A 24,629-nucleotide genomic window follows, 5' to 3' on the forward strand; every position below is an offset into this window, starting at 1 on the left:
TAATCTACTTTACAAAAACTGTTTAATAAGTGCATGCATGGCTGATACAATCTGTACTATTCAAAGAATGTTGCTGCTGTAAACACTTTCATTTTACGGTACTTGGTTTCTCTGATTACGTGTCTTGTCTGGCATTGAGAAGTTTCAAAAAAGACCAAATAATCAAAATAGCTGATACAGTCTGAGGAAAAAAAAAAAAAGAATAATTCAGCTCATCTCACTTATATACTCATGATTCCAGCAAGATAATTTATTCTTAATATAAAATAACCATACTTCTCTGAAAAAACTTTGTTTCAATCTAGAAAACAAAAAGAACAAAGACAGAAATGCTAGTCTCAGCACTTTGCAGATAAACCTTCAAATAAATCAGTAAATTACAGTATAAAAAGCTTTATCGCTCATAATCCAGTTACAAGAAAGGGGGACTGAGAGAACTAGCTTCTTCATGTCAGTTTCCTCATATTGAGCAGGAAGGGGGGGGGGGGTACACTTTGGCAACCTGTGCTATCAGAACACACAGCAGGTACAAAGAAACTTAATATTTGGCCCTCGTGATGAAGGGAATGAACTGTACCCACGTCAGTGTCCTGAACACAGTCTATGAGAGTAGAATGTGTCTCCTGTGCACACAGCTGTCAGTCACTGGTGCAGGTATTTATTTTTAATACGTTGTTTTTTTAGGTACTGCGTCGGTTGTTGCATAGCTCTCTTGGTGGTGAACGGGACAAGATGGCGTGGTGGGATGGGCGGGACGACTGGAGGACGACATGATGGAGGGGTTGCCATGGTGATGAGGGTAGAGCATGCTAGGTCTCCTCTGCGCTGCACTCCGGTGGAGGAGACTTGACGGGAGGATGGGAAGATGAGAGGAGAGGAGTGCAGTACTACCTGTTGCTGTTGGACATGGCGTACTGAGCCTGCTTCTGCTGGAGGAGCTCCGTGATGGCCAGCAGCTTTTTCAACACGTGCTGCAGAGGAGGAAACGGGGATTAGATAAAGCTTTCTGAGACGGGACGGCGTAGAACGTCCTCCGCGTATCGTCGGCCTCTGACCTGCTGCGCTCCCCTCTCGTTGCTCAGCGTCCGGAGCTCGTCGGAGTGCGAGGCACAGACCTCGTGCAGCGCCGCCAGGTCCCGGGACAGATCCGTCCTAAAGTGCTCGGTGGCTTCAGGGAGCTCGGGGACATTCTACAAACACAGTGGACACGTTTCTAAGCTTGTGAAGTTTAGCCAGCGGTCAGGCTCGACAAGGACGTATTAGAGACCACTGGTGGTTTGATCAGAAGGCAAAGAGTGTTACTCACCCCCAACTCATCCAGAAACATGATCATCCTGTGTTTGTTGTTTTTGATGAAAGGGTTCACACCCTCCATGTAGGGTTCCTGTTTCAGGATAGAGACAACATTTGGAGAATGAGTCTACATCAGGCATAATAACCAATGTGCAGCCACTGTCAAAACAATATTTCTTCAGCATGCTATTGTTTCTAGTGCATCATCCACACCTTAGCACCGAATTCAACCAGGTTGGCCAGGTTCTGGACAGACTTCGCCACCAGTGTGAGGGTCCTGCCTGCTGCTGAAGAAGGAGCGTCTGCAAGAAGAGAGGTGTCGTACGAAACACACATTGTAACACGTCACATGGCAAACGGGTGGCTTTTTGCGTGCCGTTTTTGACGGATGCTCACCAGCTATGATGTTGAACAGTCTGGGGTTGAGGATGGCCGGACAGATCAGTCTCAGGAAGACGAAGCCACTGGAAGTAGAATGGATGACGTAAGAACACTAAATAACATGCGAAAGTTGGAATACTAATACATAGTTAAAGACTATGTTGACAGCTTTTTAACTCTCAACAGAAGTGTGTCCAACATTGATTATTTGTGTCTCTTTACCTTACAACTCTGGTCTTCATGGTGGTGTTCGTGGGCCATTTCTGCTGCACGGACTTCTGCAGACAGCCATAGATGAACCTCAACGTCCTGAACGGGTCATCAAAGAGAGAAAAAAGACGGATTATTTGGGTTTATTAGACCGTTGCCTTTGAGTTTCTCTTTGAAGCCAGTCTGAGTGATCCACCCACAGCACAGGACCCCACTGTGTGCGAGTACATGTGTGGTTGTTCTTACGGTGGGAGGATCTCAGCAGCCATGAAGATCTTCTCCACCAGTTCAGACAGGATGTTGAGGAGATGAGCCAGGTTCAGGTTCACGTCCTCATTCTTCTCCAGTTTGGAAGGGTTCAGCTTAAAAGAAAAGATGGAGAGAGAAAGAACTTTAGGAGAGTAAGAGAAACACATTGGGGCTCACACACAGCACCCACGAGACCTCAGCCATGCTGATGCTGCGTCGTTCCATGTTTGGATTTGCGTCTACAGGCCAAACAGCTCAGGACCTTGTACTGCTGTGCGGAAGAGAGAACCTCTTCGTCAGGTCTTTACCTCGCAGGACTGTTTGCTCTCCATGATCTTGAGGATGGTGTCTTTGAGAGCGTGGTGGACAAACGGCGTGGCGGTGGCCTTCATGTACTGCTCCATCAGTGTGCTGGCCAGGGTGGTCGCTCTGAATAATGTCGTGGCTTCATCTGGTAGTAGTGCACAAGCAGGGAAAGTGAATGCAAGTGTATGGCTTAGAAACACCACGTGCACAAACAAACCAAACAATGACGCTGAACCCTGTAACACACTGCAGACGGACATGTTGCTCCAGAGAAGGATGGAAGGTTTCAGCACTCATTCACACAAAATCTATATCATTGAACTCAACATTAGCAGATGGTGGGTTCCTGAAGTGCATCGTATGCAGATCCATGAATTCATCATCGTTTGTTGTTATTGCTTTCCTACCTTCCACGTTAATCTCTCGGTCGTTGAGAATCCTGAGTAGAGGGGCTTCAGCCTTCTCGTGTCTGAAGATCCGCAGGAGGAGGCTGGCCAATAAGGTGCGGTCCTGACCACACACATTGGCCAGAGCGTAGATAACGTGGAACTCTTTGTGCAAGATCATCTGCAGAGGACACACACACACAGCAATGAGATCATTGGTCGTTTTAAGTGAATCACAAGAGAAGCACTTTCCAGCGGCTCAGACCTCTTTGAACTCGCTGTACTCCTCTTCGGGCATGATCTTCTCCATGGAGTAGCGGGCGCGTACGCGTAGAGAGCCGGGCTCGATGCCCTTCAGAGGCACGTGGGAGCTGAGAGGGAACCACTCGTCAATCATCTGGCCCTTCTGCAGACGGTTCAGCTGGCAACGCATGAACACTGAGCGGGAGAGAGATGGAGGCGTGAGATAAAACAAAGAGGAGACGAGGTGAATGCAGAGACGTTTAGTGCTTACATTTGTTTTTAAGAGATGTACTCACAGATGTCACTTTCTTTGCTCTTTTTTGTTTTGTTGCTCAGGCTGATTTCAAACCGGTTGATTTCACTCGACAGATCACTGAAACAACAGATCAATACAGTTTATTATTCTGTAAATAAGCAGAGAAAATGTTATTTATTCTTAGCAAGATGGGTTGATGGACATGTGAGGGCGATAAAATAACAGAGCGATAAAGAATCCCAGGAAGCAAAACATGCAATGACTGACTCACTCAAAGATGAACTCTTCTGTGAAGACGGGGTTCTGCCCCTCCCTCGGGTGAGTTTTAGCCACCTGGACGCTGTTCAGGTAGATGTTACAGTAGGGGTTGGTAAAATACTTCACTGGCAGCTTGTGGGCCTCCTCCACATACAGCACCAGGCTGCTCACCTGAGAGAAGCACATGACACACACATATGAATGGTTTGTAATATTGCTCAGCATTTTCAACAATGTTCCTTACTATAAATATCACCGGGCATGAAGCCTTCAAAATAATAATTTAGGCTGAGCAAAGTGTGGGAATGGTGTAATTATGCAGTAACAAGATTGACTTGTCTGACAATGGCAGAACAGTGAACTCGTTCAAAGTGGGACAAGCCAGCCAGGATAAAAGGTCACTTGGTCTTTTCTTGTGTTTGTTGCATAAAAACAAATCCACTAATTCAGATATTGAAATTGGGAGCTTAAGAGCATTTTAAAAAGTCTTGCTGTGAGACCGTTTTAGGTTTGATCATGTACTGTTACTACTTTGTCTCCATGAACACACCCCGGCTAATGGAATACGTACCTGTCGAAGTCTTTTGTTGGTAGCCGGCTGAGTGGTTTTCCTTAAGTTACTGCAGAAAGTGTGAAGGCATTTCATCCAATCCTGCAAAAACAGAACACTGTCAGAACATTTAGAAATCTCAGATGTCATGAGCTCCGTCTCTGGAAGGACTCACAACTCATTTGTTTCATAAAAAACAAAAGGAATGGTCCTTTGTCACATACAGAGGTCCTGATTACCACTGAACCAAACCATTCAGTGGTCCTCTGTATCTGATGAAGAACCAGCTCAGGCTGCAAATGTATTTTCTTTTTCTAAAAGCAGTTCCCAGCGTTGACTCATTTTTCGAGACGGAGCGTAAACTGATAGTATTTTGGACTCGGCATTGAAATAGATGTGCAGGTCTATCAGTGATGGGGGGGGGGGGGTGCGGCCCCTCTCATTACCTGTGACTGCTCTGGAGACTCCCCCGCAAAGTAGAATATGTACTGTTCCTCACTAAAGTGCTGTACAACAATCTGGAAACAGTGTGGCCTGAAAAGAATAGGAGAGAGAAGATTTTGAATGACTTTGTATAAGATAATACATCATTTGAATGAAATTCCTTTCATGTGGTGTCTGAGCAGCTGATCATTCAGCGCTTCCTGACAGCTTGACTGAAATACACCTCACCTGCCAAACAGACTGTCGTGCACACCATACACAGAGCACACACTCAGGTCGATCAGCCCTTTGGGTTTGGTGGCTCTCTTTTCGCTCTCAAAGTAGATGAGCTGGGCGTCGTTGCCCTCCAGGATAAAGTAAAGGTTCTTCCATCTTTTGCCTTTTCCTGAAAAGTGACAGGAATCAATAAAAAGGTATTAATAATCATAATGGTAGATCGTGACCGACATGACCACAAGACAAGGACGGGGAGGTTAGTGTTCGTGATATTACGAGGGGCTACTGTCACACGTACCTTTGTTGAACTGGATGTAGCCTTTCTTCACAATGTTTTTGTAGAAAGCGTCTTTTGTTTTCCGTCTGATAGTGTTATAAATTTCTCTCCCGTCCACTGTGTCACTAAGAACTTGTTCCTGGTGCTACGGGAAATACAACAGATCGAGCCATCACACAACCGTCAGACCAATTCCATTGAAAGGGGCAGCTTGCATAACAATGCTTAAATGAAGTGCTAGAACTGCTGCCCCGGAGAGATATTCTAGATTTCGAGGAAAAACAAACAGGAAAATGTCTGATGTAATCTATTTACTTCAGAATGTACATTTACAGTTCAGTGACACTGGCTTCCATCGTTTGGATACTTTGCATGGCAATAAACATGTGAGAAATGTGAGCATTTAAGTCTTATAAAACCCCTTCGACTGTCATTCCTTGAGGTCAAACACACAACAGCAAACAGGCTCAACAACACTAAAATGCATTGGTACATACCTGCACTGAAACTGGCTCTTTCAGGTTGTAGCCCTCGACAATCTGCTCTTTCTTGTAATGGTCGATGATGTCATTGACACTGCCAGCAAACAAGATCCAGCATATCAGTTATTGTAAGTCGAAATACACATCACAGGCTAGCTGCAACTTCTAAAATGCTACAGTTAGCATGTAATCTCTTGATAGCATTATGCTGTAACAGCTGCTGAAGGCAGCCACATTGCCAGCCGTACCTGTTGTAGTACCTCCCCCCCATCATGTACTGATTGGTGGGAGTGGGGGAGATCTTAAACCTTTGGATGTTTTCATTGGTGCGAAAGAAGAGGGAGTAGTCCCCGGGTGTGTTGTCTGATGGTCGGACTAGAAAACTGCACACCTGGCCAACTACGAAGTGAGAGAAAGAATCAGATCGAGTGAGAAAGAGAAAGGTCAGCAATAGATTCGGACAAATTGAACGCACGATAACGTAGCACGTGATGAATAACGCTCGACTGAAGAAAGGCCAAGAGGAATGGTACCTGTCATCAGCAGGTTGTAGGCCTCTTGCTTGGTGATCTTTCCATGATACCAGCTGTTCAGGAGGTCCAAAGAGAGCAACAGGAGAACGAGGTGCAGACGACACAGTTAACTCAATCAACTCAATGCAAACATCTGGTAGAACCTGCTGCAACAACACCGTCTCAAAAGTATGCATGTGAACCTTCACGTCCTGCTTTGACTTTTCCAATTGATCGGACCATTAATAAAAGTGAGACTTACGCTTTTCCCTCATGTGGATCCTCCTCCCGTCCCTGAAAGAACATAAGAAACCGAAATCTGTCAACCAACTGACAGCAACTCTAATGGACCAACGAGTGCAGTCTTTGTCACATCTATGGACTGTTGTGCTGTATATTCATGCATCATATCACTACCTTTGGTGCTATGCTAATGCCATTTCAGTTTCTTTTGATCCACAGAGCTTGAAGTGCAGATGCCACTAATCATTTTGTCTTTATTCCATATAATTGTCTTTGATGTTTTGATACACATCTTCTTAAGATATAGCCTTTACATCTTGCGCTGTACTCACCACCTCCTCCACCAGATCCTCCACGATGAGGCCCTGCTCCTCTGTGCGAACATTGGTCACCCACATCCAGCCATCGTCCAGTTCATTGTGAACAATAAACATGTCCCCTTTCAGGAAGCTGAAGACACGAGCGAGTCAAATCAGTCAATAAGGCAAAAATAAAGACTGTAAACTCTGCGATACATATGTTGTTGTAACACGACACGGCCATCTCTCTCTATCACACTTCTGCTCCGTCGAGGCATCGTAATCTGGATAATGTCAAATAAAGATACTATCTGCCTGGCGTCCCTTGTAATACCCGAGCACTACCAGCAGGTGTCTCCTCTGACTCATAACATGGAAGGTATTTGCATGTCTGTCTACTCCTTTAGGCCAGAGGCTCCCTGGCAGACTCATGGTGGAGGTCGACTTCAGACAGATGTTTATCACATTCAGGAAATCAGGGATAGCTGGGATCATCAGTAAGTGTGCTTACTCCAGATGAATGACAGGGGCAAGACTGCTTTTCAATAACAAGTCAGATTATGTGCTTTCCAGGCTGCTGTGAGGAGAAGAGCGGGCCTGGGAACCCCCCCAAAAAAATTAATAAATCAAAAGGACTACTCGGCTGCTATTTGGGAGCCAATCATCAGGGATCGCCCGTGTCTCAAAGATTGTAGATCATATTTCTGAGAGCCTTACCTGATCTCATCAGTATCTGGCACTTTGGTGTATGGAAGTATGGCCCTGACTCTCCTCCTGTCCTCTACGGGCTGTGGAAACATGCACACAAAGAATAAAACTCTGACCTTCAAAAGCCACATCCATGTTAAATCCCCCAATTACTCCACAAAATCTAGTGTTCTACTACGAGTCCCTCTGGGAGATGGCACACTCCACTGAAAAAGGTAATTAGCATTAGGCAGCTTTGCCTTAAACAGTTCTGAAAACTGCCTGAAAGCAAAAGGAAGAGGAAGACGTGACGAAATACTCCCTTGTATATTGAGCGAGTGGCTGATTAAAGGAATCAAGGCTGACTTCAAGTTACCACAAAGAGATGAATATCTTTCAACCCTCAAACATTTAAATCAGGTTAAACTACTTTTACAGGACAACATTTCATGAAATCAAGCTTTGCTAAGCATACCTTACGGCAGATTGTCACAGGTTTCACATGCATTGGACGTATTTTTAAAGTTTTATATTTCGTTTTCCTTCTTCTCTGTAGAAAGTTCGTTCCTATTCCATTTCAAACAGGAGACGAATTTACTCAGTCGGAGTGATCCATTGCTGAAAACAACAAGCTGCCAAAACGAGTGAGAGACGCGTGTGGAACTAATTTATTGATCCATAATCGAGCAAAACTTTGATTTGTAAGTGTTCGTTTTTAATGTAAATTTGGTGAGTGTGTGTGTGTGTGTGTGTGTGTGAGAGAGTGAAAGACCTGCAACCTTCGAACTAAGTTTTAAAAATATAATGGATATTTTTTTCCACAAAATGTGTCTTTTTGAGTATAAAGAGGGAGATCTTCAGTATCAATGTTATACAATTAACCAACTTGGAGTACCTCATTATTTAGACACGGTGTATTTTGCAATATTAATTTTTAAAAACAACTACATGAGGAAAAAAAACAAAGATCAAGTAATGTCACGTAAATGTAAAATTGGAGGAGAGTTGACCTTTAACATGTAGTATTAGAATATAGTCTCACCTCGGGGGGCGCCACTGGCGATAGCAGTTTCTCTCCTTTTAGCAGGCAAGACACATAGCTGTAGTAACCAATCAGGTCCGATAGAGAAGAGAACCGCCGCCCACCAATGTAATAGTCTCCACACATGGCGATTATCCTGTTGAGAGAAAAACACGACAATGACAAAAGAAAGCACAGTCATTTGTAAATACAGGCTCATCTCCGAGCAGCAGAGGGAATAGATCAGGTTCTACTTTGGTTCATTGGACAGAGAAATATCCATCTGGACTGTTCGGCATCAACATTGTTTTTCACTACAGATGCAACGTATCACATATAAACTAAGGTACAACATAAAACTAAGCAGCTGCACCACAATCCCTAAATGTCAGAAAATAGTAAATATGTATCTAAAGAGGACTTCAGACAGTGAGAGGAAGAGAGAGATGGAGGCTGTCCGGTTGAGTCCATCATGACCAGGATGTTTGTCACTTGTGATCGTTCTAAAGCATCTCCCAGTTCAGAACCACTAATCCTGAATCTCTGTTCATCAATTGAGTGGATCTTTCATATGTTGTATAACTAATGCACTTGTGTGATTACTCATTTCATGCTGTAATGACATCATGGCGCCACACTAAATCCACGTGAGTGAAGTAGATGATGTCATTGTTACTCTTTCAGAACCTTTTTGCTTTCTAACGGGTAACATTAGGACTAACGAAATTACAGTTTAACCAAAAACAGCACAATGGGCTGGACAGTAAGGACTTTCATCACAGGCCCACATCAAGTCGTTAAGCACAACAGCTGGTATTAAACACACACCCCAGTGCTACCTGTAAACCCAAAATGTTATTCTCAGTAGCGTGCTTATTGATTGAATATCACATATTATTATACATATTCACGCCCACTGGGCATGCTTGAGCCGGTGTAAAGAGGAAGTGGATTAGTTCTAGAAAATACGACAGAGTATTATAGTACTCTTTAATAATGAAAAGGTCTGACTTGATACTTAAGATCTTCCTCTGTATATTCACACAGACACATTTTCTGGCGTTTTTCTTTAAACTTAGTTAAGGCTGCAGGTCTTGCTCTATCTGTCTCTCTCACACACATGAAATGTACTTTAAAATGAACACTTAATCAAAGTTCACTCGATTTTGGGTCACTACATGTGGTCAGCACACGTCTCTCACTCGTTTCCTCGGTTTTTACACTCGTTGCTCTGCCGGTTGGCTGAAGTCTCTGTCGTACCAGAGAGCATTTATGCTTGTTTGTTTGTTTACAGTTTCTTTGTGTACTTCACAATAGTTGTGCAGAGCAAAATAACATTAATAAGAAAAGGAAAGTCCTCCGTTTTGTACCCGTCGCCCTCCTCAAAGCCGCAAACCGTGACTTCAAACACCCGCTCTGTAGTGGCGATACTGGACACGCCCGACACGCCGCTCGCTAATCGCTCCAATAACAGCTTGCTTCCTCCGTATGTCGCAATAGTAGAATTATAAAATGCTGAATTGAACTGCTAGTTTAGACAACAAGGTCAGCAATGCCTGGAATATAATCAAGGCTGTTTATTGTTTTCTTCTGGAAAAGGGTCATGTGATAAGACCCAAACAAGTAGCGGGTGTCTATGTCATCGTTTTAAAACTTATGCGGTTCCGCCGGTCCAGTTTTCAAAGCGTTTCTAAACTCCTTCGTTTCCGGTGCTCGAAAACGCCGGAGTAGTGCGGACGCTCAGTGTAAACACAGCAAAAGATATGCGTATTAAAATGGGAACGTATAAGTGTGGACGTAGCCTAGAACATATCCGTTGAAAGGGAGGAACATTTGTAATGCTACTCTGCTTTGTTTCATTGACTATAAGGTTGTTAAATACCCCACGGTATTGTTGTGCTTCTTCATTCTTTTACTTCAGGTCCACCCACACAACGAAGTCTTCTGCGTCACGCTACACACGCAGAGTCATGGGTTTCAGCAGAGTCGATACACATAATAAAAACAGTGTTCTCAAGCTGTTTGAATGACTGTGACACAAATAGGCTGAGGTGGCCTACAGTGGCAGGACACGGCACCAGAAACCACTTCAACCCTAAACATTCTCAACTCCGTATCGGCTCATCTCTGAGGTTGCTCTTTGGCTGCGGTGTCGATGGATCTCTGCCCTTTTGGTGAGCATGTAATAAATAACTTCGGTGCTTCCCCTATCCTTATCTTCTACTTGAGGGTGGCATGCTGCCGGCCTATTATGACATGCCACACTACGTTTGATTTCACCTACTAAAAAGGGCTCAATGGAGCATAGAGAGTTCATGTCAGATCAAACTATTCCACACACAAAGCTCTCTCTGTTGCAGGGTATGCTATCTTCTATCACTGGTACGGTGAACACAGATGACACCTCGAGGATCCTTACATTATCCTTTTGGTTTCCCCGTAACTTACAGCAGCAATGAAATAGTTTATTGGACAAACACTTCGTCAGCATTGTGTAGGCCAAGTCCGGTCAAATAAAGTTACATCCCTGAAAAAAAAAAAGCAACTGCAAACATGCTAAATAATTTGCAATGGGACCACCACCACACTGGGCCTATCGCTGCGATGCAGTTGTTTCTGCGTGCCGCGTGTGCTCCGTCATACCTGAAATGGTTGACCACATTGGTCACACTGAGGAAAGACAGGACGAAGGAACCGGGCCGGCGGTCGCTCTCCCTGATGAGGTAGCTGCCAGGGTTCCGGGCCTGGCGCAGCCGCTCCTCAGCAATGTTTCGGTCTAGCTTGCCATGGTACCACCTGAGATGGAGAGATGAGAAGGAGATAATGAGGAGGGGGGGCAGATGGTGCATTAGCTCAAACTGTATTGAGATGCAAGTCCGTTTAGCAGGGACGTACATATTTCTGTTTAGAAGTACGTACACAATAAATCAAACTGCTTGATTGATGGAAAATCCATATCATGCTAGAACAATATTTATTCCAATACACTACACTTCATTTCAGTTAAATGTTAAATTTGTCAGAGTAAAAATAAAAGAAAACACTTCAAACTAATACAAGAATTATGGCAATACAACCAACAACCTGCTGAGGTATAAATACTACAATAAAGACGAGATTTATTGTTTTGAAAGGCCAACAGAATCCAGACACCAAGTAAGAAACATAATGCGTTCAAGACAATAACAGGTCACAGATCACACATCTTTCTTTATAGAACAAGACGAGTATTTTGAGTTATTCACAGTCCAGTTTCAAGAAATAAAAGATGTATGGTCGCAATAACAAATCTAAATATTTCAGAATCGCAAAACTTGAATCAGCATTTTCATCCAGTTATCTGATGTCTTAGATCAGGGATTCCCAAAGTGGGGTGCGCGCACCCCTGGGGGTGCGCGAGCTGCCTCTAGGGGGTGCGCGAGAGGAAAAATGTAATGGCGGTGCAGTCCTGTCTACTAAAAATTACGTTCCCCCAAAACTAAAATGCATTCTCAATTACGTTTTACCACGAACGTATTTTCTCCCTGATTACGTTTGTGTTTGACGTACAAATACGTTTCTCATCAGCATATCTTTGCTGTACTCTGGTCTTTATTATTTTTCTGTGATCTGCCTCGCCTCTGCCCCGCCACCCACAAGTTATTGACCCGCGGCCTGTTCCGAGGGCTGACAGACCTGACGATCGGGTGCCTCACGGCGGGGGCGGCTGGAGACCTCGCGTCCCAGCGCCAACGGGTGAGCGCCCGCCACTCAGAACCATAAAACCAAGTCCCGGATTTGACCCGGGGGACATTCTGGAGGTATTGTGACCGGGTGATGTGCCTCGTTGCTGGGGAGGTATGAGCCGAGAGTGGCGGGGTGTTATGGAGGTATATATTACAACTCGGTGTTGTTCCCGTGCGTGGATGAGCGCATTTCTGCCGGAGACAGGCGCGTGTTGTGGTAGTATTCTGACCGCGTAATAGGGAGGAGAGGCGGTGGTGGAGAGGGAAAAATGTTAAAGAGATGGTGGAATGTATGATTGGAGAGAGAGAAGCGAAAAAGTTGGACGTGATCCCGGTGTCCAACAACACTGTCGCGCGCATCGATGCTTTGTCCGAAGACATCCTGGCTACATTAGTCGGTCGCGTGAAGAAGAGTGAGTTTTACTCTCTGCAAGTAGACGAGTCTACAGATGTGGCCAATCTGGCCAATCGTCCGTTACCTTCGTAACGTTACGTCCGTTACCTTTTCGAAGGCACGAAAACAAACGCCACGCGCGAGCAAACTGTTCTCTCATTCGTCCGATTTTTATGCGGCTCTGTTGCTTTTTTTTTTTTAAGGTGTGTGTGTGTGGGGGGGGGGGGGGGGGGTTGGGGGTGCGTGAAGCCGGTCGGGATGTAGAAGGGGGTGCGTGGCCTAAAAAGTTTGGGAACCGCTGTCTTAGATATCGAGACATTTAAATAAAGTTATTATTATATACATTTCCACTTAAACCTTGAGAGCAGGGAGCTTATTTTCATTTCCAGAACAGTTCTGGAGTTCTTGGTGACGGAAATAAGTAAATAAGACGTAAACCCAATAAAAAAAAATTGAAATTAAGCTCTAATACATTTTAGTAGCTACTTTCACGACCCAGACAGAATGAGCGGGTCATGTGTTCTTTATTAAATGGAAGTCCAAAAGCTTTTATTTTTTAGTTTCCAGCGCACCATTAAATTCTGCTGCTTCATGAATAAAACAGAAGCCTCAGGAACAACACTGGTTAACGTTTTAACGTTAGGCTGAACTTGACCGGGCCTTGACAGCAGGGGTAAAAAATTAACACGCTTTTCCAAATTTAGGCCACTGGAGCCTCTCGACCTGGAAAAACACCATCCGGCGGTGAGAAGATGAATTAGGTGTTGCAGTAGCTCTTTTCACAGGGGACCTGAAGGACTCCCATCTGGCTGAGCTGAGTAAAGGTCCCTACTTGTAAAGAACACCTGCTCAAGTCTTCTATCGTGGAGGAAGCTGGAGAAGGTGTGCTGAAGAGGAGGAGTTAAGGGTCCGTGAAGGGGTTTTAGGGGGGCTGAGGTGAGAGGAGCATTGAAGAGGGCGATTGAGAGCAGTTGGAGGGTAGAGCCAAGCAGCCCTTAAAGGCAAGCTGGGAAATAACACCGATGGTGAAGTGAACAGGGAAATGGAAAAGGAAGAAGAGCGAGGAACACCCTTCTACAAACCAAACCAGCTAGGTTACAATTACTAGTTATTACAGCGTAATAACATTTAAGTAGTTCGTGCCACCACCAAAACATACATATCAACCATTATACATTAAAGGCAAATAAAACACATTTGGGATACTAACTCCAACTGCCACTAATCTTGAAGTCATCTTGAATACCAAACAACTTCGCCGACCGTACTTCACCGTTATAGCTCTTGCTTTGGGCAGACATGCAACAATTAAGAGCTTGTTCACATCCTTTAATTACTGAATCCGGCTCGCACTATATGCCTCAAATACACAGGGAAATGAAGACCTGTTTATGTCATTCACTGGGCTGTTCAACCAAGCAGGTGCGTAAACTGCATAAACCGGTGTTTTAATCCAGTATTAATGATCCATATTCAGCACAAACTAACTTTCCACTGGGTTACATGCTGGACGAGGCTGGCTTTGCTGTATTTGTTTAACAAAATATTTCATAGCCTGGTTGCTTTAATTGACCATACATCTAACACAGACACCTCTAATGTCCTAACCTTCAGGGAAGAATCACATTAAAACATGGTGTTTTAACTGATTCGTCTTAGCACCTTACATCACACCTATAGCTACTTCGTTCCAAGTTTACTGCAGTTTTATATATGATCTATAATATGACATTTTTTAATGACACCGTTCATGATGGGATGAAGAGTAGGCAGGACGGGTGTTACGACTATAAGCATGCGCCATGCCAGCGGTGATGGGATTCAGTGCTGCTATCAGCTTGAGGAATGTCTCGTCATGTCAGAACATGAACAGCGAGCAGCACAGTGACGAGCTGGTTCTCCTCTATGAACGCTCAACTCAGGGAAAGGACTTCAACAAGTTTGCGCAAAGTCAACTAAAACAAATTGATATTAATGCAAGCAATTGAGGTACCTCACATGCATTGGCAACATACTGTATTTTCCATACTAACCAAGTCACAAATACCTTTTAATGACACCACACCAACATATGTTTCAAAGTACTGCGGTGAGTGAGCAGGAGGAGTCACCGACAGCGGCACTCCTATGCTCACATCCTCAACCTCGCTTTCACACAAGACACCCAATTAGTCACTCCATTAGGAGACAAGCGCCAAAGGCAATGCTTTCTGGGAGCAAAGTAGTTAGTACGTTAACTTGTGTGCACGGTTCAGCTAATTGTGTCGTGCTGTCAAGAACAATATCACTTTGCGCTGCTGAAATTGAACATGAAACATTGAAAAGACATTGCATCACAAGAGCTCTGACAAGACGGGGGTGATGTACTATTTGTAGATTACACCTGTAGTGTTGAGCCACTTAAACCCTCCCTGTGGTTCTCTCTCAGTTTATAGCTTTGGCGTTGAAAAGAACAACCTGCGGCACCGAGAGTGAAGAGTTCAGTTTCATTCTTACAACTGGAATTAGGGCTATTTAAGTTAAAATAATCAAAACTACAATGTCTGAGAGAAACTGCACAAAGATGACCAAATTAAATAGTTTGCAGAAAGAGAGAAGCGCTATTCCCACATTTATAAAGTAGTAATAATTGAATTCTACAATTCTGTAATCAGGTTTTATTCTAGAAATAGAATTGAACACAACTTGTAGTATTTGTGCTGTATGTGCGAGCATATCATGCGTGTTTGTAATTGATGTTTTAATTCAATAGGAAACAGTTAAATGTATAAACAGGCAAAACAGATATTTGTACACAGCAATATAAATGGGACAATATCAATAAAGTCGATGTGCATCAAACTCCTGATACGGGTGTTTTAGACACCACTGCCCGCTTAAGTATTGTGTCAATTATATATCAATTCTCTGGGGCAGAGTGTGTCATCCCAGCATGGAACCCTTGCCAAAAATAGTGCAGACGTTTAAGCAATTACAAGCGAAGGTTTGAAAAGGACACCAAGTCCTCCGACATTAAGATTTCAGGTGAACAAAGAGTCGACTATTTGTGCCCATCTACTTTATGTACAGCTTTATGTTACCACATGCTGTCTGTCGGTCATTCAGCTCTTTCATGAACTCTTTTGCTTCCGCGCACGTCTGTTCATCGTCTTCTGTCTCGATTGAGCAGCTGTACTCAAACATCTCCACAGACGTCCTGTCAGCCCTCATCAGTATCAACATGAATGAAACGTTGCATTACAGTACATTAGCAATGCAGCTCAGTGGAGCAGCTGGGGGGGGGGGGGGTATCGAGTGCAACATGTTTTCTACACAGATTTAATGCCATTTAAACGCTGCGCTGATATTTTTAAACAGAGCCACTGTACCTGTTAACACTTCTACAAGCAAACCACAAAAATATCAATCACAGATTTCCTGTGATATCACAACTGAAATGTCAGATGTTCACAGTTGGCTCACAGATCTCACATAGAATAAAGTCCTCTGCATAATATAAAATGAATAAACTACACACTTTCCTTTTGAATAACAGCATTATTAACTACAGTAAAATTTGAGTCTGAAATAAAAAAAACTGTTGATAAGCAGGAGTTTTCCACTCTTTCGGCCCGCCCCTTGTTGGGGAGGTACGGTTGGCGTTGCGGGGTGATTGGATGCCCCACTTACGCCGAGTTCGCCCTCTGCTGCATCTCCCTCCTGCGTCCTGTGGTCTCACAAGTTGCACCCACTCCTCTCATACTGCTGCTGGCCCGGCAAAAACTGGAAGCTCCAACATGGAAAGCAGAGCACCGGTAGCTCGAAATCCGTACAGGGCATGGTGATGCGACCCCGCTGCCGCCCTGATACAGTCATCTCCCGTCACTGGTGTCAATGAGCAACATCCACGGAGGTGAGACGCACAGGAGAACGCAGAGATACACATGCATTTGAGGATGATTAGCAGACCGTGTGGTTCCGTTGTCCGTTAGATTCTACTTCTGATTAAAGTGATCTTTCAGAAGCTGAGGCGAAATAGTCCTGTTGTCTTTGCGCCAACTTCCTCCTGCTGTGGCGTTCTCTCTCTCTCTCTCTTACCCTCCCTGCTTTCTCTCTCATAAAGCAAAGCGTCATGAGCATGCTGCCGATTGGTGTTTGAAGCAGTGGGACAGCAAGCGTAGGGAGTGGCATCTTACTGTATGAATACATATTCATGATTACTCAAATACACAGACGGACATCAGTGGAAACACATCACACAACCTTCTGACCTTAGAGAGTGCTTTATATACACCTGGCTTCAACTACGCTTAAAGATTAAACACACATCGACCTGATCCTCGCTCACCCTCAACACCTTCAAACCGGTTTCAACTCCACACCAGGCATTCTTAGGCAATGAACGCCAGAGCTATTAATGTAAACACAGTATGGGTTTAAGCACTAACCAACCAGCCAAACAACTATTACGTGAATTGTGAATTTGTGGGCTCAAGTTTCCACAATGGAAAACGGTGACAGCAGCAGTGAATTGTTTTTCTTTCACTTGCGGCAGCTTGTTACCTCAGCCGGGGCCGGAGAATGCCAGCACACAGGAGCAGACTTGACATGTACAGATGGAGAGATTGGAAAGGCCTGTCCATGCACCATCCGCCTTGCTCAGCCTGAACGCTAACAAACCGTCGGCGTGTTAATGCGCAGCCAGACACACTGAGACCAAAGCAGACATCTCGGCTTTCGTGCTGCGATTCAGCACCCCCAAAATAACGTCATTACATCAGCGATAATGGGCTTCACTGTCATCTACCCATACTATATTCCCCGTGCTTTAGATTCCTAAACAGTGGGAGCGTCCAGTTAAGAATACTCTCTTCCTGCAGATTTAAGGATGCTTTCACACCTGTAGACAAACAAACCAAGAGGAGTAAACACAGTTAAACAGACTGACAGGTAAGTCGTTGACTGGACCGTTTTGGCGATGGTCATCCTGCATCATCAGGACCTACGTGGGGAAATCTAATTCTGGTAACTGACAGAATGAATGCAGCACTTAAATGCTTTTGCTTCTAACGTTTATATTTATGTACATTTACCATCGTCGATCTGTGATCCGTACGGATCCCCCCTCGTGGTTCGGTACTCATGTGGTCCCCCGATTAATTACACAGTTTAACGTTAACCATCAGTGTGAAATAAAGATTTACTGACGATCGGTATTACCGGTAGTCAATATCTGGTCAAATATGCAAATCAGGACATTTGTTTGAAGAAGATCTTTTCACAACAGATGAATTGGGAACTGTTTACATGAGCTCTAAGCAGCTTATACATCATTTACATAAACGTGACCAGGGAGCTCCCTTTTCTGCCGATCTGAACTATGATCTGATCCGAACCGTGAGTTTTATGATACGTTGCACCACTATAAGCAGCATTAGTATTATTAGACTGACAATTGACTGCATGTGATGATGAATAATAGTGGCGACAGGACTGTACTGAATCCCCTTTGCACGCTCCCAGATAAGTGGTGCGAACGCACACCAGGAACACCGGGGAGCGCACAGACGCGTGGATGAGGCGGGGATCTGCAGGATGGCTGTCACATGGTTTTTTAATGGAGCTAATGAAATGACAAAGAACACAGAGTCAGACACAAGCACGGCTGTAACAGGCCTATTAATCAGGGAAATACCCACGCTGATATACAGGCCTTAAATTCAGATCAATGAGATCCCTTCCTCAACAGCTTTCACAATCATAAAACACTGTGCTTTGTTCGTTTGCTTTCACACGATAAACAAACCACACTAGAGTCCACATGGAAGCTCGACCTCATCCGACTGTCTTGGTTGGGTTGTTTGGTTCGCACCAGCGTTTGATTGACAGCTATCACACCAGCCTAAACAAACCGTACTAACCGGGACAACCGACCAGAGTTTGTTTTTAGCAAACCAAACAGGTTCGGTGTGAAAGCACCCTAAGCCATCGATTCTTGTTGAACTGAATGTGGAGTAACAGTCAGACAGTGCATCTCCATCAAATGGAAATGTGCAACAATAGCTTTCAGTTGTGTGGCTGCTCTAGCATAAAAGATAAAGTAACGACAAGAAAAGCCTTTATTATACTTGTTGCGCAGGACGTCCTGCCTGTTGTACTATGGTACTTAACATTAACCTGGCACTGTAACATTTTCTATGCAAAGAACCCAACTTATTATTCAAGCACGTCCAAATAACGTGGAGTCATTCAAACACAAAATCCTGGGTATTAACAAACACAACTCAAATGCGTTGGAAGATCCTGTTAAGGCCACAATGAGAGGCTCAGAAGTCTTGAAAACAGGATGTAGGAGAGAAAAGGCAGTGTGGGTATTAGAAGGGCATGACAGGACGTTGCGTAACACATTGGAAACGCATGGAAACCATGGGCTTTGCCTTATCAACCGACAGCGAAGACATTACAGAGGGATCAATGGGGTCTAGTAGAACAACCCTAAGCATGTGCATCCTTTGCTGTACGGAGGGGGCAGTTGTGTGACACGATGCAAACACAGTTCCATATAAGCTGCAGTGTGTGTAACTTGTTTAGCCAGGAGTAATTTCAAAAATGTATAACAGGAAATTAAAGGCTTAATACTAATTGCTTGGCTCACCAGTCATCAAACCGGTATAATGGCTGAGCCAATTCCATTCATAAGACCATGCTTTGTTATGAAAGTGCTGTAACATTTTTGGGCTAGTGGGAACAATCTGCACCAGGGAACATCATTGTTAAGCTACGCGACATGATCCTCGTGCTGTTTCAGAACTCCACTGTCTCTGCCTCCCTAAACAAAGAGCAATTAGGTCGTGTGGCTACTCAATTAACACTGCGGTTAGAGAGACATTTCCACAGCCAAGTGCTTAACTCATTCACACAGCCACTGTTCTTCAAATCCATCCTTCCTCCCTTTCCCCCGTTTTTCTCCTTCATCCTACCACCACCTCCTTGGGGAATCCTCACTAATCTTCGTGGAAACTCAAAATCAACAACTCATTTCCCAACGTTCGGTTTGTTTAAGCTCATGCGCTGGGCTGCAGGTTTCTAATGGCAGCAGGAACACGCTCCGTTCGGCCCGCCTGACGTCTTCACTCTTGCCTCTTCGTTAAACTATCATCCGTGTGAAATTCCTATGGCACCGCTGCGGCCATGGTTTATGAATGAATGACTGTTGCACAGAGGTGTGAATGATTGTGACTGCAGTTTGTCTTTCTCTCTCTCTCTCTCTCTCTCTCAAACACGTTCACTCTACCGCACTCACTGCCAAGTTTAGCTTTCACCGTCACTGTGCAACACACTGTGGGACCGCTTCCAACGGTGTGGAAGTTTTCCACCATCACTCCTCCAACAGGTACTTTGCCGGCTGCTAACATAACTCAAAGGAATACAAGATCAGTCTTGGAGCCAGATTACGCAGCCAGCAACACTGCTGAAAGGACAGGGTGGAATTCAGAATCATTCTGGGTAGTCAGCTGTGAATGTAACACCCATTGCTGCCACTGGCATATGCTATTATAGGCACAATGAAAGAAAAAGTCCACCGCAACAACAACAACAAATGTATGCATTTCTTGTATTAGACATAGATTGGATGTTCACATAAATTATGTGACTCAAGGGAAGTTCATTTTATGCCATGAGATTCACTATATTGCCTCCAGGCCAAAGCTATGAGCTACGTCTATGACGATTACGCATTTGATTGAATTCCTGTACATTAGATTAGGCATCGTCTGTAAGACAGCACCACTGGATGAGACAGTAATCTCGCAGAGGGTCCACATATCAGCCCCCGTCTATCACAGTGGATCAGTGACAAATCCTGAATGAGGGACAGACCCTCGTCTTAACTGGGTCATCATCACAAGGCGATGGCAGCACCTCATAACTCCTCAGCTCTCCAGAAGCCTCCACAAGAGGATGAATGAAGGCTGTATGCTCTTAGGAGAGCCCGTGTCTGGCCTCGCTCATTTTACCAATGGCAGGTGTTCTCACAATGAGCTCACACATAAACTGTACATACATGCAGCAACTGACCACAATGTTTTTTAAACCAGATGTTTTGGTGCGTCCAAATCTCTGATAATAGTAAACGAGTTATCAAGTGCGACAATGAAGCCAGAAAGAAAGAACATGGTAGTAAATTGTAAGAGCATACTTTTTTTTGTCACTATCCTTTTACAGATTGACATCCTTGAAGGCCTTTGATGAACACCATCATACACTTCCCAACACACATGTTGGGAAATTGCAAACCAATAATAACTAGAAACAAAAAAACAATGCGGTCCAGTTTTCCGGTGCATTCTTCACCGCTACAAGCAATTCACCAAAACCACAGCACCAATAGAGAGGAGAAGACGGTGTTGCGTATGAGCCTTGCACAACTCTGTTGAGTCAAAGCATCTCAGAGCAGGCAAGAGTGAGAAGACTCGTTTTGACTCTCACCAGCATGTGAAGTTGTGTGTGTTAGTGGATGTGGCAGATAACTATGTGACTACAAGACTCTCATTGTTAAACAAAGCAAGACCAAAGAAAATCAATGCCATCCATGCACAAGGGACAACTGTTCCACGGCCTCACTGGCAACCCTGCAATTTGATCAACTGTAAATCAAGAGCAGCCGCATGACGAAGTCGGCCGTGGAAGAACAACTACGGTATTTCCACAGTCGTACTATGTGTGAGACATTGGATTCAACTGCTGTTGCATTTAGGGGTCCAGTACCAGTCCGAGCCTCCCTCTGTATCGTGACAGGGAGATAAAGTGCGGCTCCTAAAAGAAGAGCTGAATCCACACTCCAGGTCCAGTCACTTCCATATCTTACAGTATGAGGGGCCAGAAATGACAACGCTCAGCACTTCTCTAATGAGACTGAAACAAATGGGAGGGCCGTATTTAGGTTATTGCAACACCAGCATATACACGCGTTTGGACATGTGATTTTGTGCATGCCTGACAAATTCATAAAAAATACCTATAATCAGAGATGCAATTCTAAAATACAATGTATATGATGCATTTAACATATGTAGTGTTACACTGTACCAGTTACAATTCAGCCAGAAATGAGTTGATTAACCTACTCCATACTCCATATTACAAATGTAAAGGGATAATTGCTGGCAAATCAAAACTAAATCAAGCATTTGGTCAGTAAGGATTATAAGTATTGTATTAAAGTGGACTGGGCAGGACAGCCTAGAGATGTAGGTGTTCTCAGCACCTTGACCCAAGTGAACTCTGTACACTCTTACAACAGGAAAGGCACATTTAAAGTTGTTGTTTACCTAGATGACAGACACTGACCTCACTCAGAGGAAAGTAAACCCTCGTCACCTGCAACTCTTCATCAAACCAGTGCACTGTAGCTGCCTCCTCTAACTTTTCCTTAATGGTAATACTGTTAAACATTTTGCATACTTTCTGTCAATGCATTTATTTTCATGTTAAGGCTCATGCACACAATCATCAATACTGTGTGTGCAGTTGGCTTCATAGAGGTAGATCTGATGATAGCTGTGAGTAGCACGAGACACTATTACACCTGGAGGAGTCAACACGAAGTCAAATCCAGACCTCACGTGTATGACAGCAGGAAGGAAGTCCACACAACAAGAAGTACAGGATGCTAGAAAATGTTGATTTCTAGATATCAATGACCGAGATGTGATTTGTACAGGTAGTGTACTTACTGGTTCGTAGGAGGTGCAGAAAGGGGGAACACCACCTCTTCTTCCTCGTATTCCGGTCCATCCTGCATGTCGCTTTCATCCACAGTGCCACCGGGCACCACGCAACCTGGAGGGGGAGGAGGTGGCGGTGGCAGTGGGGGGAAGTCAGGGGGTCCATCCGGGCCTGTTGATGTGGGTGAAACCCGACTAGCTGGACCCTCCGAAGTGGGAGAATAGCAAATGCCGCCCACGATCCCTGAACTTGGTTCTTGTAAAACTGAATGTCCACCTACTGCTCCGCCACTCCCTGTTGCGGGAAGCGCTGGTCCGGTCACATCCCCACTAGACATCGGGTAGGTCGGACTCGTGTCGGGAAGTGAGTCCGGAAAGGGGTTTGAATGCTGGCGGAGGGTTGGCGGTGGTCCTTGTCCCAAATCAGTGGCTCGCACTCTGCTCGGCTTGGGATAGTAGGGGAAAGGGGCCGTGTCCGGGCCTCCTCCGCCTGCCACCCCTGTCCCCGTCGTGACCAAGCCCGTATCCTCACTGCTGACCTCCGTAGCCATCATATTAGGACAATATGTAGAGGGGGGAAGTCCAGAAGGGAACCTGCCCTTCCCCTCTGTTCTTACAAAACTCCTTCAGTGTTTGGGCTCTGCGGCAGAAACAACACCAAAAGTTTCCCAGACCGCGTTAAGCTAGCCAGCTAACGTTAGCCGACGAGCTAACTTCGCTCACTTGGCCGCACTAGCGGGCGTTAGCTTCACCTCGCATTCGCTACGCTACAAGATAGCCAAGCTAACGCTAGCAGCTTTGAGACACTTGATGAGTTCTTGCTCGCTATGTCTTCATTGTTTCCTGAGTTTGAAGTTCACACAGAAGCACTATGTTGAAATTAACACGTACAATGTTACAAATTTGATGATCAATTCACCAACAGTTCCTGTTATTTCGTGCACCCTCGGCACAAGGCAGACCACTTGTCGGGGAGTGTTGTTTTATTGTCACTGTTGTGCGAAACCCCCGTCTTTTTCCAGTGTTGTTGTTTTCTTTCCTCTTGAGTTTCCAGCCGTCCCGGATAAGAGTCCACGGGCGACCCAGCCTTATCACCGAAATCCCGGTTGGTCTGTGCAAACTCGCATGTCGTAAAAGTACATTATTCTTTCGTTTCGCAAGCTAAGTTCGTCAATATTTCTGGGTTTCAGGGCTGGTGGCTTGCCCGCTGCTGCTCTGCTCTTTCTCCCTCCCTCTCCCACTCCTCTTCACTCGCCGAGCAGACACAGCCAAGTGAACACAGAGCGGCACCGGTTCAATCCATGGGATCTTCACTCAGTGCTCTGGAAAACGATACTGTGCTCCCATTGCATAAAATACAGATTCATCATCATATTTTCTTAGAGGGTCAGAGAGTAAAGAAAAAAGAGCTGGAGATGATAAAGACAAGCGCTATCAATATTAAACTCATCTTTGGGTTTTTGACTGATAAAACAAGACATTAAAAGACACCACCCTAAGAAACTTTGATGGACATGTTTCAGTATTTTCTGACATTTCATAGACCAAACGATTAATCGACAATGAAAATAATCATGAGTTGCAGCCTTACCAAGAATTCTTCCTTTTGGGTGATGAATATGAAGCTGGTCAGTCTGGACTGACATCATTCAGTTCTCCTAATGAAATATGCATAATGGTCTTACAAGAGTTTTTAATTAGCACTTTGATATTCTGCTCAAGACAGTCTGAATATAGCTCTGGCTTTGTGACAGACAGTCTATCTTTGTTCATTTTAGCTAGACCGAGTACTGCGTTTTAATTCAACTCATTTGGCCTCTGCATACTGTCGGACTGCCACAGACACAGAGCGACTTCTTTCAATACAGTCAGAAAGTATTAGGATTGTTCATATTGGGAGAAGACTGTGGGGCCGTGTATTTGTAGGCATTGTCTAGTTTTAGGACCGTGTAGCAAGACAATAGTCCTAAACGCGCAGGCAAGGCAACCACTATTTCATATTTCCTAATGCTTGATTGACCAAGTCAGATAGTTTCCACAATACAACTGGAGACCAGACCGAAGCAAAGAGTGGAGAAGGCTGCAGTGCAGGCCTGGCAGAGCATGAAGTCTGTTGGAAGTGGTCTTGGATTTAGTAACCACGAAACAAGTGTTGGCTCACTTTTCACCAAACATGGACACACAATCATGTGTGCTATTTCTTTTTAATGGACCTGTGCATGTTGGTGCACATAAACATACAATGAGGCGCAATCAGAAGTAATAGTAACCATATACGTATGTTTTTTGCAGCTGGTCATAGGGCATCTCTGTGGCATATATACAGATTTTCTAATTTTCTTTATATATTATGAATAAAATTGCCACATGACGCATTTGCTTTAGAGCACCGTTTAAAACCAACATCTAAAAAAAAAAATTGCACACCTGATCGAGGTATATATCAGCAAACTCAGTGGACATAAACTGACCCAGTGAGGTTGCTCTTTT

At 44.5% G+C, this 24,629-nt stretch overlaps 1 protein-coding gene across 1 annotated transcript; it reads right to left on the reverse strand.

The window, feature by feature from the left end:
• Positions 1-6: 6 nt before the first annotated feature.
• Positions 7-23,358, reverse strand: rasa1a (RAS p21 protein activator (GTPase activating protein) 1a). The gene is made up of 25 exons (XM_079270428.1): positions 22,149-23,358; positions 10,957-11,109; positions 8,335-8,470; positions 7,323-7,393; positions 6,639-6,756; positions 6,326-6,357; positions 6,085-6,137; positions 5,800-5,950; positions 5,567-5,645; positions 5,091-5,214; positions 4,805-4,961; positions 4,579-4,666; positions 4,154-4,234; positions 3,596-3,753; positions 3,365-3,441; positions 3,091-3,263; positions 2,847-3,006; positions 2,442-2,584; positions 2,131-2,246; positions 1,897-1,983; positions 1,690-1,757; positions 1,507-1,595; positions 1,307-1,384; positions 1,056-1,190; positions 7-971 (listed from the first exon to the last, which is right to left on the reverse strand). Exons 1-25 carry the CDS (start codon positions 22,691-22,693, stop codon positions 888-890), a joined length of 3,156 nt encoding a protein of 1,051 aa, XP_079126554.1. The 5' UTR covers positions 22,694-23,358; the 3' UTR covers positions 7-887.
• Between the last annotated feature and the right edge of the window lie 1,271 nt (positions 23,359-24,629).

This window comes from Melanostigma gelatinosum (genome assembly GCF_949748355.1).
Source record: "Melanostigma gelatinosum genome assembly, chromosome: 6".
Lineage (NCBI taxonomy): Eukaryota > Metazoa > Chordata > Actinopteri > Perciformes > Zoarcidae > Melanostigma > Melanostigma gelatinosum.